The sequence below is a fragment of the Rattus norvegicus genome, chromosome 1 (assembly GCF_036323735.1).
Source record: "Rattus norvegicus strain BN/NHsdMcwi chromosome 1, GRCr8, whole genome shotgun sequence".
NCBI classification, from domain to species: Eukaryota; Metazoa; Chordata; class Mammalia; order Rodentia; family Muridae; genus Rattus; species Rattus norvegicus.
In genome coordinates this window covers 173017397-173033682 of record NC_086019.1, presented here as the reverse complement: position 1 = coordinate 173033682, position 16286 = coordinate 173017397, and the positions used below count along the sequence as shown (strand labels likewise).

General features: G+C 44.6%; 1 protein-coding gene across 18 annotated transcripts in view; it reads left to right on the top strand.

The window, feature by feature from the left end:
• The window catches only part of Dennd2b (DENN domain containing 2B), a 150729-nt gene that overhangs the window by 95941 nt on the left and 38502 nt on the right, over nt 1-16286 (top strand). For all 18 annotated transcript variants that reach the window (NM_001395094.1, XM_063263096.1, XM_063263081.1 and 15 more), the window contains one exon: nt 6826-6930. In NM_001395094.1, coding sequence (NP_001382023.1) covers nt 6851-6930 — 80 coding nt within the window. In that variant the 5' untranslated portion in view covers nt 6826-6850. Of the gene's footprint in view, nt 1-6825; nt 6931-16286 lie in introns of those variants that run through there.

Genomic DNA, 16286 nt, shown 5'->3' with positions numbered 1-16286 from the left:
GTGATGATCTTACCATAGGAATGTACTGGGCATGCTTGAGGACATAATAAGGACACAGTGTGACTGCAGGGAGAAGATAGGGGGTAAAGGGTGACTGAAATGAGGTCTCAGGCATAACAGGGATTCTGATGCTTTCCAAGGCAGAGGAGGCCTCTTATCACCATCAGTCATCCTAAGCTCAGCTAGCCGGGAGAGCATGGGAAGGGTGAGTATGAGGTCAGGACCTGGGTCAGGAAAGGATTCAGGAAGAAACTGACATCTGGCCTGGCTATTTAAGAAAGAATGTGGGCAGAGGACATGGCAGAAAGAAAGACTCGGCTCAGTGAAAGCTTGGAGGCGGCAGCGTTCCCGGCGTCGACCAAGAGGGGAGTTCCTGTAGTTAATGTGGCCGCCCTAGGAAGACACTGGCTTACATTAGGACTATGGCCACTGCATCACTCTTGATTGCCCAAGCCACGGGAGGCAGTGCTTAGGCCCTCAGAGCAGAGCTTGCAGTACAAGCCTCCATTCTGTTTTCTTTTCCAAAGTGGTGACAAGCCACTACACAATGTGGGCTCAGTTGTCTTGCCAGTGCTGGGCGAAGCTGCCGGGCGAGAGGCGTGAGTGTCCAGACTGGCAGCAGCAGCTGTATGAAGGGGTTTGAAACCATCTTGGCACCAAACAGATTTCTTTTGGCCTAGAATTGCCTCATGATTACTCAGCCCAGTTCAGGCTTTTAACTTCAGCTTAAAATCTACAGAATCTTCGAAAAAGAGTGATCTTGCAGGGAGGGGGCTTAAAAATTAGTGGAGATTGAAAATTTAAATGTAAAGAGCTTCCTCTGAGCAGGAGGCTGGAAAAGTGGTGTAGGAGTGGAAAAGAGAGTTCTTTTCTCTCTCATTCAACAAGGACAACAAAATACCCTTTCCTTGCAATCTGTAAAAACCCCTGGCAATCCTTTAATCTTCTAGCCAACAAACCCTGGGCCTTTTCTATCTTGATGGGCTTTCTGCACTTTGGAAGAGGTGCAAGGTGCAGGTGTGTGGATAGTAAAGGAGGAAAGGATCTTTCAGTTTGGAAGGGGTTGTTTCAGTTTTGAGAAATCCTTCCTGGTGCCCTTTCTTGAATGTTTTGTGCTTTCCCAATTATTCCGGATACCGACGTACTCCCTTTTCTCTTGTTCATTTCTAGGCCTAGCACAGCCAAAGACCAGCCTAATGTTGACATTGCCTAAGTGTAGATTGGCAGAAGGAGGCATGGCTGAAGATTCAGGCTGCAAGAAGTCAAGATGGGCCAGATGGGTTTTTCAAGTCCCAGGATCCTCTTATCTTTCTCAGAACCTGGCAGAGTTCACCGGGACAGAGACAGGAAGGGACGTGCTAGGTATCTTTCTAGGAGCAGGAGAGCTGCATAGCGAACTCCAGAGAGCTCTTCCTTGCTTCCTAAATGGCTGATTGTATGGGGAACCAGAAGACTGTTGAAGTGCTGAGGATGAGGGGGAAGCCATAGAGCAAAGGCTCCTTCTGGTTTGGCTGCCTGTTAAGCCTCTTCGAAAAGGAAGTCAGTATTTGGTCGGTTTGGTTTGGTCTGGTTTTTCAAGACAAGGTTTCTCTGTGTGGCCCTGGCTGTGCTGGAACCCTCTCTGTAGACCAGGCAGGCCTCTGACTCAGAGATCAGCCTGCCTCTGCCCTTATTAAAATGCTCAGCAGGAATCCCATTGTTAATTGCTGGGAGTCTTAGGAAAACTGTGAAAGGCTTAGGCCCTCGAGGGAGCCACGGGACTGTTTATCTCTTCCCACAGGGCCCGTGGGTTAGGACATGGTTGATAAGTGGTACAGAGGGTAGAAAAGTTGTTTTGTGGGCATGATGAGTAGGCAGCTGGGCTCTGGGATCAGATCCTAGTTTCGTTGTCTGGTGCCTGACCTGTGTGATGATTGCGGTGTCTTGGCTGTAACCAAGTTCTCATACCACATGTGAAAGCTCAGGTTCCTTTGCCGTCTTTTCTGTCCCTTTCGAGTGCTTCTTAAGCTATAACCTTCACACAAACTGATAGTGTGACATTAGAGAAGTGGCAGTATCAGTAAAACTTCTTTCATTGTTTAGAAGCTTTCTTTGTTACATGTCTTTTTAAATTTTTATTTGTATATGTATATACATAAATATATTCACAGACCATATGAAGCTCAAGAAGAAGGGAGAGCAAAATACTCATGGGAAGAAATACAGGGAAAGAGTAGAACGTGAACTGAAGAAAAGGTCATCCAGAGACTGCCCCACATGGTGATCCATTGCATATGCAGCCACCAAACCCAGTCACTATCGCTGATGCCAAGAAGGGCTTGCTGACAGGAGCCAGATATGGGTGTCCTGAGAGGCTCTGCCAGAGTCCTACTAATACAGATGAGGATGCTTGCAGCCAACCATTGGACTGAACAAGGAGACACCAATGGAGGAGTTAGAGAAAAGACTGAAGGAGCTGAAGGGGTTTGCAACACCATAGGAAGAACAACAATACCAACCAACTAGACCCCACCTGAGCTCCCAGGGACTAAACCACCTACCAGTGAGTGCACATGGAGGGACCCATGACTCCAGCCACGTATGTGGCCGAAGATGGCATTCTCTAGCATCAGTGGAAGGAGAAACTCTTGGTCCTGTGAAGACTCATTTCCCCAATGTAGGGGAATGCCAGGGAGTTGAGGTGGGAGTGGGTAGGTTAGAGTGGGAGCATCCTCATAGAGGCAGTGGGGAGGGGAGTATGGTAGAGGTGGGAAGGAGGATAACATTTGGGATGTGGATACATGAAATATCCAAGAAAAGTAAAATTTAAAAGGAAGAAAAAGAAAGACATATAAGACTAGCCTAAAATTCGTATTAGGAATATAAATCCTGGTTCCATTCTAGCAGATTCCCGTTTAGGTGGTGGAGATGGAACTGAGGACCCTGCTAGTTTATTTAATAAGCCCCTTATCAATCTTAAAGAAAGTGACCAGTAAAAACAGACGTCTAGTTATTTGGGATTCACTTATTTTGGCAGTATAAAGCTATATTAATCCTACCTCATAGAGTGGTAAGAAGTGACTTAAAGATCACTAGAGGCTCCTGGCTTAGAGCTGGGGCCCAGCATAGGTCACATCGGCCCCATTCCTAACTTCCACTTTCTAGCTGTATGACTTGGGTGTCTTGTTCCCTGCTCTGTGTCTTGTTATCCTTTATAAAGTGTAAATAATGATAGAAGTAGTAGTGCCTGCTTCATAGGGATGTCCAGAGGATTAAAAGGTCTCATATGGGTAACCCAATCACAGAAAAACACACATGGTATGCATCCATTGATAAGTGGCTATTAGCCCAAATGCTTGAATTACCCTAGATGCCTAGAACAAATGAAACTCAAGACGGATGATCAAAAAGTGAATGCTTCACTCCTTCTTTAAAAGGGGAACAAGAATACCCTTGGCAGGGAATAGAGAGGCAAAGATTAAAACAGACACAGAAGGAACACCCATTCAGAGCCTGCCCCACATGTGGCCCATACATATACAGCCACCCAATTAGACAAGATGGATGAAGCGAAGAAGTGCAGACCGACAGGAGCCGGATGTAGATCGCTCCTGAGAGACACAGTCAGAATACAGCAAATACAGAGGCGAGTGCCAGCAGCAAACCACTGAACTGAGAACAGGACCCCCGTTGAAGGAATCAGAGAAAGAACTGGAAGAGCTTGAAGGGGCTCGAGACCCCATATGTACAACAATGCCAAGCAACCAGAGCTTCCAGGGACTAAATAAGAAATACTCAAGTTAAATTAAAAAAAAAAAAAAGGTCTCATATGTGAAGCGCTTACAGCTCTAGCTGTTATAATTGCAGAAGAAATCTATGTGTGCAGCATGTGTCCTAGGAAACACGTCTCAGTTTTTGTTTCTTTAGGTTTGTTTCCTGCGCATAACAAATTAAGGCTTATGAGGTTTAGTTAGGGTTTCTGTTGCCGTGAAGAAACACGATGACCAAAAGCAACTTAGAGAGGAAAAGACTTATTTTGCTTATACTTGTATATCACAGTTTAATCAGGCTGTCAGGGGAGGAACTCAAACAGGGCAAGAACGTGTAGACAGGAGCTGCTGAGAGACCATAGTGGAGCACTGCTTGCTCCTACGTCCTGTTCTATGGCTTCTTCATCAGTCTGCTTTCTTACAGCACCCACAACCACCAGCCTAGAGATGGCACTGCCCATTGTAGGCTGTACCCTCCCACATCAATCACCGATCAAGAAAATGCATCTGCTTTACCCACAGGCCAAGCTGGTGGGAACATTTCCTCAGTTGAAGTTCCCTCTTCCAAAATGACCCAAGCAATAAAACTTGCCAGCATAAAGAGAGGCCTTTCTCGTGTCAAATTTTTACCAACTTTTCTCCCTTGACAACTCTGCCAAGGCAGGAACATCTTACCGTATTGTAGGTGTTTGCACAGTGCCTGGCAGAGGTGAACTGAATGGCAGTCCTAGGGAATGTGGAAAGTGACTCAGGCTCAGGAACTGGGGAAGCATGATCTGGAAGGAAAGCCTTTTGTTAAACACCTGTGTGTCTTTAAAAAAAAAAGGGGGGGGCTGGAGAGATGGCTCAGTGGTTAAGAGCACCTGACTACTCTTCCAGAGGTCCTGAGTTCAATTCCCAGCAACCACATGGTGGCTCACAACCATCTGTAAAGAGATCCGATGCCCTCTTCTGGTGTATCTGAAGACAGCTACAGTGTACTTATATATAATAAATGAATAAATCTTTAAAAAAAAAAAAACACCTGTGTGTCTGGGAAAAGCGCATACTGTAATCATTGCTGTTGTGTTGAGAAAGCCAATCTTGGACTCAAAGGTGCACGTTCACACAACCAGTAGCTGTACAGTTTTCTGACTGTGTCAGGTGTATTCCCACTGTTTCTCATGTGCCCAGGACATCTCTGCAGTGCTTCACTGTGTCGTTTATCTGACTTAAAACTCTTTGCATAGTTGTCTGGTTTATTGGAGCTAATTTTTTTTTGAAAAACTGGCGATTGGTGGTGGATGCTAATTGAAGAATTTCATTTTCCAAATATGTTGTTTCTGCCTGGGCTTTGCCATTTATGGATGAACCTTGAAACACCAAACCAGCTTCTCATGTGTTTGCTTCTGTTGGGCATTTTCACTAACTACATTTTTCTTCTTAACCCTACTAGCTGAGGTATCCAGCTAACAGTGTAAAGGAGGGCCAACAAGATGGCTCAGTGGGTTAAGGTGCTTGCTGCCAAATGCTGTTTGACTTCTTTGATTCGGAAGACCCACATGGCAGAAGGAGAGAACAGTCTTTACAAGTTGTCCTCTACCCTCTACATGTACTCATGGCACATGTGTCCCACCACAACACACATAGTACAGAAAATGTATCCTTCAAAAAAAAAGAAAGCTTGAACCTTCTTCTCTCTTTGTTACAGGATTTTGTTTTCTTTTTTATTTCACCCAAATTTCAGGGTTAGTTTCATTTTTCCTCCTCAATAGTTGTCTCTCTGTTCATGTTCCAATGACAGAATAGCATTCCAGAGTAGTGGAGCCATCTATCCCAACATTAGAGATTCATAAGGGAAAGAAACATGTCTTGTCATATTTTTAAATATAATTCAGTGTCTAGTCTTTCCACACACATCTGCCCCTTCCATGAAGGCCTACCCCAGAAGAAGTAGGACATGTTGAGAATTACGCTGATGGGCGTTGATGGTCACTGTGATCATTGTAGCCATGGGCATTCAAAAGCAGACTTGTGGCAAGTTGATTCCTTCACTGCAGAGCTTCCTGAGGACCCTGGCCTGACAGAGCTTCTGAGGCTGCCTCTTCTCTCTTTCCGGTTTGCACAGAGCAGTATGCAAGCTCTTAACAGGGCCCTGGGTTGCCAGTAGAGAGTATCTCAACCAGAGCCAATGTGCAGAGGTACAGCCTGCTTCTCGTTGTATCATCATCTCTAGTGTTACCTTAGGCATTCACAAGGTTCACTTCCTTCAACAGTAATTTCCTCAGTGTTTTTAAACTCTTTTTTATTGCATTGATTAGTTGTTTGTGGGTGTAGATCTATGCTCGCATGTGCCGTGGATTATATATGGTCAGAGAATAATCTTTTGGAGCTAGTTCCTTCCACCATATGGGTCCCAGGGTTAGAACTCAGTTCATTAGGCTCGGTGGTAAGCATCCTTACCTGATGAGCCATCTTGCCAGCAAAGCCCCTGAGGTATTACTTTGGAGGAGTCTTTCATTGTGGAGTCACTTCTCTCTTTCCACTATGTATGTCCCTGGCTGTCCTGACACTCACTCTGTAGACCAGGCTGTACCTACACGATTCTTATCTTTGCTGCCCACTGGATGTGAGCTCATGAGGACAAACTCTTTGCTGGATTTGCTTAGGGCAGAGTTGCTCAGCAAATATTTTCTGAATGAACGAATGGTTTATTGCTTAGAACAAAGCTAACTTTTTTTTAAGAAAAAGAGATATTTCTATATTACCCATGAATAATGAATGAATTAGGACAAGAGGTAGGAAAATGTGGCAAAAATTATGAATGCGATGAGAATGATGGGAAACTTCATAAATGAGAGTCGGATGGAGATGGAGGTTGAGTCCCCCTCCCTCTTTTAATGGAAATAATTTTCCATGAGGCAACAAACTATCTGCTAGCTTACATCCTCTTCTATACCAGAGGCCAGAGGTGGGAAAGTAGATTTTGCCACTTGCCACAGAAACCGTTCTGGTCACGGCAAACCTGTCTGGGAAATATTTGAAGTGCTTCTGGCTGTCTGTGGGAAAACATGGTTTACAGGTGTCTTCTTTTCAGGGCTCTGGGCTTGCAGAGAGCCGAAATGACCATGACTGCCAACAAGAACTCCAGTATCACTCATGGAGCCGGAGGCACTAAGGCCCCTCGGGAGACGCTGAGCAGGTAGGTAGAGGCATACTTCTGGGAATGGCGTCAAGAGCTGGTAAATGGTCTGGGACCCAGGTAGGATCTCTGCCAAAGTATAAATAATCGCCATGACTGTTGATCATCCCATTTGCTTGTTTGGGCCCAGTTTGTGCTGACACATACATAAAAATTCCCTATTCAGGATGGTAGCTAGAAGCATTAAAACAAGTTCTGCCTTGTCCTGGGAAGCCCTGGCATTCCAGGAACAGGACAGTAATGAGCAGCTTAGAGAAGATGGGGACATCTTGGAGACATACTGTTGTGAGGAAATTGGGACATTGGGGTAGAGGTGAGGAGGGTAGACAGTTACATTCATTAGCATAAGCTCCAAGGAGAAGTCTAGGTTCTCTAACAACTTAGGCCTGGCCGTGAAGAAAACAACGTGGATGAATCTTAGCCAGTGTCTGCGATTACCCACGCTTCTGTTCTTTTAATCTTCTGCAAAGGTAAGAATATAAGACTATAGAAAAATGAAAGAATCTGGAATCTCTACAGAACTGCGTTCAAATTTAATCTCTGAAAATTTTTTGTTTGTTTTGGTTTTGTTTTTGTTTTTTTGAGACAGGGTTTCTCTGTGTAGCCCTGGCTGTAATGGAACTAATCTGTAGACCAGACTGACATTGAATTCACATGGGTCCGCCTGGCTTTACCTCCTAGATGCTGGGATTAAAGGTGTGCCACCAGCGCCTGGCAAGCTCTAAATTCTTTAACCAGAGAGAGATCTCAGGACATTTCCTGGTGTTCTCTAAAGCCTGCTGCCTCCGCTGCAAAGTCGCAGTGATAATGGTACCCAAGTGTCGAGGGTTGCCGTGAGGGTGAAATGGGACATGGCAGCTCTTAGCACAGGGGCTGCGGTGAAGCTTCCAGAACTGGCATGTAGATATGTAGCCCTCTCCAGCACTTCTCCTGACTTGTCCAAGGCTGCATGCTGTTGCCCTGGAAGTACTTTCAGACTTTTAATAAAGCCATAGGTGTTTTCACAGCCTTTTCTGTGGTGTGACAGATTTGTCTGGTAGGCTCTGAGTCACTAGGTATGAGAATGCTAAGGTATGCTTGGAGTAGGACTAGCCCTTTCCTAATGTCTGGGCTGAGCCCAGTGGGGTGTGGTACCTCAGGTTTGGACTGAGATGGTGGTAGATGTTTAGTTCACTCAGAGCTGGTGTCCAGATGTGGCTAGTTGGATAAGACCCAAGATGTAGCATGACTGGTTTGAATGAGACAGGTGTTTCCCCAAATTGTACAGACAAGACTTGGTCCTGGTTCAGTCTAATGGACTGTGTCAATCACACAGGACCTGGTAAGCTGTGTCTTCTTAAGCTTTGAATTTAACCAAAAGTTGAGTCTTACTTATAGCAAGACCAGTAAGAACTCGAGAACTCTGAACTCTTCTAGAACATTAGGTGACTGAGATATTCTGCCTCTGGGAACCACTTTGCTGGGCCCAAACCACACAGATGGCAAGTCTTACTTCTCTGTGTGTGCACATGTTTGTAGTCCTGATATACAGCCCAAACCCTCCCTTCTCACTCAAAACGCACGTGGTTTGCATGTGCAGTCCTCCTGGTGCTAGGATTACTAGCTTGCATCACTACACACAAACCTACTTTTAAAACCTACTGACTATAGGAATGGAATAAACACCTATAACTTTAATGCTATTCCTACATGTATCTGTGCCACGTGCATGCCTGGCACACACAAAACCAGAAGAGGACATTAGATTCCCTGGAACTAGAGTTATTGACAGTTGTGAACTCATAGGTACAAGGAACTAAATCCCAGTCCTCTGCAAGATCATCCAGTGCTCTAACCACATCCCGTATCCCCAGACTCCTGTGTATATGTGTCTTTGTATTAGGTGTACACGTGATGTGGGTGCCTATGGAGGCCAGAAGAGGACATTAAACCCCACAGAACTAGAGTTACAGGAGGCTATGAGCTTGCAGATGTGGGTGCAGAGAACCAAACTCTGATCATCTGGAAGAACAAGTGCTCTTAACCACTGAGCTAGCTCTCTGACTTTTTCTTTCTAACTCCTACTATGTTAGGGTTCCAGAGGTACAGGATGTGTAGTATTTATATTAAGTTGCAAAGCCAAACCAGGATTGCTGACACATTCTCCAGTTTCTATTTGGAATACACGCCTACACGTTTCTAAATGTTCTCAGGAATTGCTTTTTCCTTCAATGTCTCAGCACGATTGTTATCCAAACATGAGAGCAGTGTTTGTAAATAGCTGAGCTTGAGATGTACCTTTAAAGAAGCATCTCTCTGGCCTCCCTACTGTGGCTTCACTTCCTTCCTTTCACATTTCCGCTCCCCTCCCTCCCTCCCCGCCCTCCCTTCCTTCCTTTCTCCCTCCATTTCTGGGAACCTGAACCTCAGAGGCCACTCCTGGGCTATAGGTATTACTCGGACACTGTGATCTGGTGGTTTCTGTGATTGGCTTCACCTTAGCCACTACCACTGAGTATTTGGACTGAATGAAAAGGAGGTCACTGGTTCACTTAGGAAATCACTGTCAGTGAACTCAACATCTCTTGGGTGCCAGGATCTAGGATGAACACTAGGAAGCAATGAAGGGATGATCCACTCTCACACAAGGTGTTTACAAGGTGTGATGATCTCAACATTTGCATATAGTAAAGTAGTCTGACTTTTCAATAATTGTTGGTAGTGCGTTGGGGCCCTTCTATTGTTGCCAGCTCAAGAGTCCAAGGAAGGGAGCATGTTGGTGTAGGCAGAATTTGATTGCAGGGTGCAGGGGTACATGCCTTTCAAAGCTGAGTGTTGATACCCTGGCTGTTTTGGGAAACATGAATGCAGTAGAACCTAATAGTACTAAGAAGCATCTGGATGGGGGCTGGAGAGGTGGCTCAGCGGTTAAGAACACCCGACTACTCTTCCAGAGGTCCTGAGCTCAATTCCCAGCAACCACATGGTGACTCACAACCATCTGTAACGGGATCCGATACCCTCTTCTGGTGTGCCTGAAGACAGCTACAGTGTATTCATATATAATAAGTAAATAAATAAATAAGAAACATTTGGATGGGGGTGAGGGATGGGAGGCTATCTTTTGGAAATAGAAAACTAGAAGGGCTGGGCATGTGGGACCTCAATGCTACTGTTCAAATCTGTTTTTCATTGCTTAATCTTTGGTTTGCTTGAGGCTGGACCTGATGCTCCCCCAGCCATTCTGAGGTAAAGATCCTAGATCCTATTACCAAAGTTTTAATTAGGTCTTTTGCAAATTTATTCCCTTTTGACACCTTTGAAGCCCAGACTTGATTTAGCAGGAGCATATAGGAGGAAGAAACTTAAGCTTTGCCCTTTGCTGTGTCCTGGCTTACTGGAATAGATTTCCTTTTCTCTACACGAGTGAGGCCAGGGAACACACTGCCTCACATCATCTGACAGGTTGTGTACACTCTGTCTCTACAGTGTGATGTCCAACCCAGCAGGAGCAGGTAGAGGTTCTCGAAGCTCCTTTGAATTGCAGAGATTGTACTGTGTTGGTGCTGGTGTCCTGGGGTGGGATCGGAAGCAGCTTGGTAACTTGCAAATAGGTGACACTTCTAACTAAAGGATTCTAGTTTAGAGGTCGTTTGGTTGCTCTCAGAATTCACTTGTGCAGTAGGACCTGTGTTTTTCTACTAGAAAGTCTAGTACTTGGGTCATAGCAATGTAGAAATTAAGTCTGGTGTTTGGTAGCCTTCATTCTGGTTGTGGGTTATAAGAAACCTGGGTATCTGTAAGAAATGTCAATGTCTTGAAGACAAGGACTTTGACTTCCATCTGGGTTCCCAGAACCTAGGACATTTCCTGGTTTACAGAAGGCGCTGCCTATTTGTAAGTCACCCCATTAGGTAAGGTAGCCTCCTTTATGGGGCATAGTCTGCTGGTAAGGTCTTGATGGTTCTTCTCAACTTTGCTCACTCTTCCCATCCACTCTGTAGATTTTTAGAAAGTCAGAACTGAAAAGGGGGCTTGGAGTCATTGAGGCCCCTACTTGACTTATGTACTGGAAAACTGAGGCACAGAGATGAAGTGTCTGCAACATTGGGCTGGAGAGATGGCTCAGTAGTTAAGAGGACCTGAGTTCAGTTTCTAACATCACTGTGATTCACAGTCATCTGTAATTCCGGTTCTAGGTGCTCTGACACCTCTTCTGATCTCCGTGGTCACCAAGCATTCATGCATACGGTGCACATGCATACAGGCAAAACACTCATACACATTCAACAAACAAACAAACAATTGAGGATAATAGGGTAAAAGTGTTGCAAAGACTTCCACATAGAGGGACCTGCAGCCTCAGCCACTCCGCTACTTGAGATGCTTTCCCAAATCTGAGATAGTCTATTTATTTATTGGTTGTTGTATAACAAATGACCACAAACTTAGTGTCTTGAAACAGTAGGTCATTATTTTGTTCATAAATTGTAAATTGCATAGGGCTCATCCCATAAAGTTTATCCCTATTGCAGCTTCAGTTAGGTTAGCCTAAAGGTTAGAGATGATGAAGCAAGCAGTTGGAGTGATCTGAAATGACAGTCAGTGGGACCTCAGCTAGGAATAAGCCCCATCACTTAATGTCTTGGCATGGTTACCGAGAGTAAGAATGCTAAAAGAGCAAGACAGGGATATGTGATATTTTATGTGTTTAGCCTAAGAAGCCACTGGGTCTTATACTTTTGTTTTAGTATGTTTGTTTGCTTGATACCCCACCCCCCAACCCCCATAGTCTGGAGGATAGAACCCAGGGCCAGGTTTGAATAAGAATGATAGGCTTTTGTATTCAAATGTTTAATTATCTGGGAGTGGCACTAGTTGAGGAGGCTGAGGAGGTGTGGCTTTATTCCCTTTCTCAGCTACTTCTCAGCACTGTGTCTGCCTGTGTGCCACCATGCTGATAATTGATGGAACCGCTGAAACTGTAAGCAAGACACAGTCAAATGCTTTCCTTTTTGTAAGAGTTGCTGAGGTCACTCCTGTTGTGATTCCTTGATTAGATCTTGTCCCGTTGCCTGGACATCTTATTTCTACCTCATCCCCTTGGCCTTTTGATTCTGCCCTCTGAGTTGTTGTTGGTTTTTTTTTTTTTTTTTTTTTTTTTTTTGAGCTGGGGACCGAACCCAGGGCCTTGTGCTTGCTAGGCAAGCGCTCTACCACTGAGCTAAAGCCAACCCGAGTTATTTATTTATTTTTTTTAAACTGGTTTTTTGAGACAGGGTTTCTCTGTATAGCCCTGGCTGTCCTGGAACTCGCTCTGTAGACCAAGCCATCCTGGAACTCACAGAGATCTGCCTGCCTTGTGTACTACCAGACCTTAGTTACCTGTGTTTTGATTTGTTTTGTTTTGTTTTGTTTTGTTTTGTTTTTGAATAAAAGGTAACTCATTGTGTGCTCAGCACTAAATGAACCACTTTATCACTTCCTCCAAGGCTCAAGGAACATAGTGTAGGAGCAGGTGGAAGATATGTAAGAGCTGGAGGACCAGAAGAAGCACGGGAAATGCTGGCTTCTAGATGGGCGTGGCTATTGCACTCAGGAGCTCACAGCATCTGTGGTTCCCTGCATAGACCTAGGCAAGATTGAACCATTAACACCTGCCATGGATGGGGAGGAGCTCAGGGTCCCCACTTCCCTAGGTAGTGGGTGGCTGCTGGGGTAGGGAAGTTATTTTTTCTTCTGCAGTGTAAATAATCCCATACCCATGCTTATGCAGGCAGCCCTAATTAATCTCAGTGGGTTTTTTTTTTTTTTTTTATGAAAGTAGGAGGGTAACTTGTAAGGAAGAAGGGATTCAAAGGGGTGGAGTATGATGAGAGAAGGCAGTGGGCAGGGGAATATGACAAAATGCAAACAATTTACATATACTTTTATATGAAAAAGTAGTTCATTCTGGTCAGCTAGGTGCCTCTGAGAGTAAAGGAACTTGCCACCAAGCTCAGACCTGAACGACCTGAGTTTAATCATCCCTGAGACTCACATGGTGGAAGGAGAGAAATAACTCCTGCAAGCATACATGAGAACACACACACACACACACACACACACACACACACACACACACACACACAATAAAGTAAAAAAGTATCTCATTCTTACAGATGATTTTCTCAGCTGATTTATAATATTTCAGAGTCCAAAGTTTTCTTTTCATTTCTTAGTGTCCTCTGCTCTTTTCTGTCCAAACTGATGAACAACCTTCTGCCTTCCTTCCAAGACCAAGCCGGGCACAGATATGGCTTGGATGTGTTTTGTGGAAGTAAAAAGGACAGTTTGTTCATAGACCCACAGCAGCCTTTGCTTAGATTGACCTTGAGAGTCTCCTTAGACCACAACCTGCTTGTAGCTTCACTGGAAGGCTGAGGCTTTTAGGACCCTTAAGGTTCCTAGTCCTCTGAGAGGGGATTGACTGGGGAGCAGGAAAGGCAAGTTCTGTTACCCGCTCTTGGAGTGGGTTGTCAACAGAATTTTTTGAGCTTTTAGGCTAAGGAACAAAATACTCATCTTGCTGATAGGCCCCAGGCTGCGTTCCTCCTGTTTTTTCTTCCCCTGTGTTCACAGGACAGGGTAGCACACTGAGAGTGCCGTTCCCAGAGTTGATGCCGTCACTGAGTTGTGGGAGTTAGCAGCCCACCTCAGTTGAGCAGCCCTAGAATGGCTAATGACCAACTAACTCCAAGGCAGTTTTTTCTGAAGCACGCTAAACACCAATGGAGTAGTAGCTCCTCCCCCAAAGAAGGCTCACTTTCTTGTGTTCACAACACATCCTGATGCCTCTCAGGGTATGTGGGCACCTAGGACTTCCTCCCAAATGCTTCCTTCCAACTTGACCTTTTCCTTTCTTACAGTATTCCCCCTGGCTATCCCTCAAGTCCCCCACTCCCAAGTCTACCTGCAACTTCAAGGAAGTGAGTTTAGAAGTGCACTAACAGCCTTCCCAAAAAAGTTCTGGGTGTACTTAGTAAATATGTAGGCCATTTTTTGACACAAATGCTTCCTGCCATTAAGAGAATCAGGTTTGCATGTCTGTAATCTCAGCACTTGTAAAATGGAGGCAGGAGGATCAGGAATTGAAGGTCAACCTCAACTGTATAGGGAGTTCAAGGTCAGCCAGGGATACAAGAGACCCCGTCCTCAGGAAAGAGAAGGAAAAAAAGAAAGAAGAGAAGGGAGGAAAGAGGGCCCACACTAGGAGTGGGTTATATGACAGCATAGGGAATAGTTTGCATTTTAAGGCACTTCTGTCTGCATGGGTGGAAGCATACACACATTGCTTTCTCTTTAAATTTGTTCTATTTCCATACCTCAGTTCATACACTTAAAAAAAATTACTTACTTGTCTTAAATATTTATCTCCATGCATGTGTGTTTATATTCTTACATTCTTTTAAATTTCCTGTGTACATTCCCCCACCCCCTTTGCTTTTATCTGTTTTTCTAACTCCCTGTCTCCTGAAAATGTTTATTTTGGCAAGTCATATGCCATGGTGTTGGCATCTGTGTCCGTGTCAAGCAATAGAACTGGCTGCTGCTGACAAGCTGTGGCACATACGGTACCCAGTTCCACAGTGGCTGCCTCCCACAGGCCAGGCTCTGGGACTGAGAACAGAGTAGGCTGTCAAAGAGCACCATCTTGGGAGTGGATTAGCTGCTTTGTGTTTGCTTTTGTCTTATACTTCTCGTATAAGGGTGTTCGGGAATTATTCATAGTGTTCACTTTTATAATTTGATACCGTCTTAGTCATATAAGTAGTGCCTGGAGATAATTAGAGAAAGTGTTTTATAAAGAACTCAGGATTTAGAGAAGATAGCTGACCTGCCAGTAAGCAAAACAAGGAAGTTGGCAGAACCAGATTCAGGTATCTAGGCGGTTGGTCTGGTCTACAGTTGTTGCTGTGTGGGGGAGGGCTTTGGGCTGACAACCTTACAAGTACACTAGATGTTTTGTGTGTCTTTCTGTGTTGAACACGGACATTTATAGACAAAGGCTAGGGCAGGCATAAAGGAAACTAAGGTTTTTCACTGCTTATCTTTTCATTCATTAATTCATTCATTCACTCACTCAATATAAAAAAAAATTACATTTAGGTACAGGGGATAGCAAGATCTAATAGGATAGTGTCATAACTTTCAAGTAAGTCCATTTGTGACTAGTTAGGGAGATATGTTGGGAAACAGTCTGATATAGGCATGTCCAGCCTGCAGCTTATAATCCACATTCATCCCAGGATACTTATGAATGTGGCCTAGTATATTTGTAAATGACAGCATCGTGTTGTAATGTCAAGGTTGGACACCCTTGTAAGTATTATACCATAATAGATATTTTTCTAGCCAAGTGGAGGGATTAAAAATTGGCCACCTGGGTGAAGCATGTAGGGTTAAGGAAATCTAGGAGCTTGGAGTGCCTTTGGATGGATGCAGGATTGGTATGGAAGGAAATACAGTGTGAGGTGAGGAAAGCAAACTAAGTAGAAACCATGGGGACCTTGTCAGCCTTGCTTTTAGTCTGCAGATAGTAGGGGATTTCAGCAAGGTGAGAAGATGGACTAGAACAGGGTCAAGACTGAGGCAAAGGGAAATCAAGAGAATATTTCCAGTCCTGGTGCAAAATAAAAGAAAGATCTTAACAAAGGAAGTAGCAGCAGCAGTGGGGATTGGGGTGGGGCTGTGAGAGGTGTTAGGGAGCAGAATTGATGAGATGTAGTCATGGAGTAGGTATGTATGTTGGGGAGCAAGATGGATCCAGATGTGTGGAGGAGGGGGAAACAGACCTTTTGTCCTTTATCTATAATGATAAAACCAAAGATAAGGAAGCATAAAACAGCATAGGAATGGCCTAGATTGATGGCCAAGGAAGGCCAACTCTTTTTGGTGGCACATACAGAAAGAGAGAGAAGTGTGTGGACATTGTCTTTTTGATCTCTGTTGATTCTTAATGCCTACTTATAGTACTTGGAGCATACCTGCTATACAGTATACCACATGAGTAAAGGGCCAAGCTGTGCCTCAAGCTTGAGGTTTGTACAAATACACATGGAGGGCACTAGGGAAGCTCTTAGCTAACCTTCTCTGAATCTGAACCAAGCGGGGCACTGGTTACAGCGTGCCTGAAGAATGAAAGCACCAGAGTGGGAGACCAGAAACCAAAGAAGGGTTTGCTTAGAGCGTTGGCTTTGTGAGCACCTCTGGATCCAGGTCCTGTCATCATCTTAGCCATCATTTTCTCTCACCTGACAGGCAAGGAAATGTCTTACTTTCTCTCTCACTGTGTTTAAGGATAAAAGATAACTAAATGAAACAGAAGACCAAGGCTG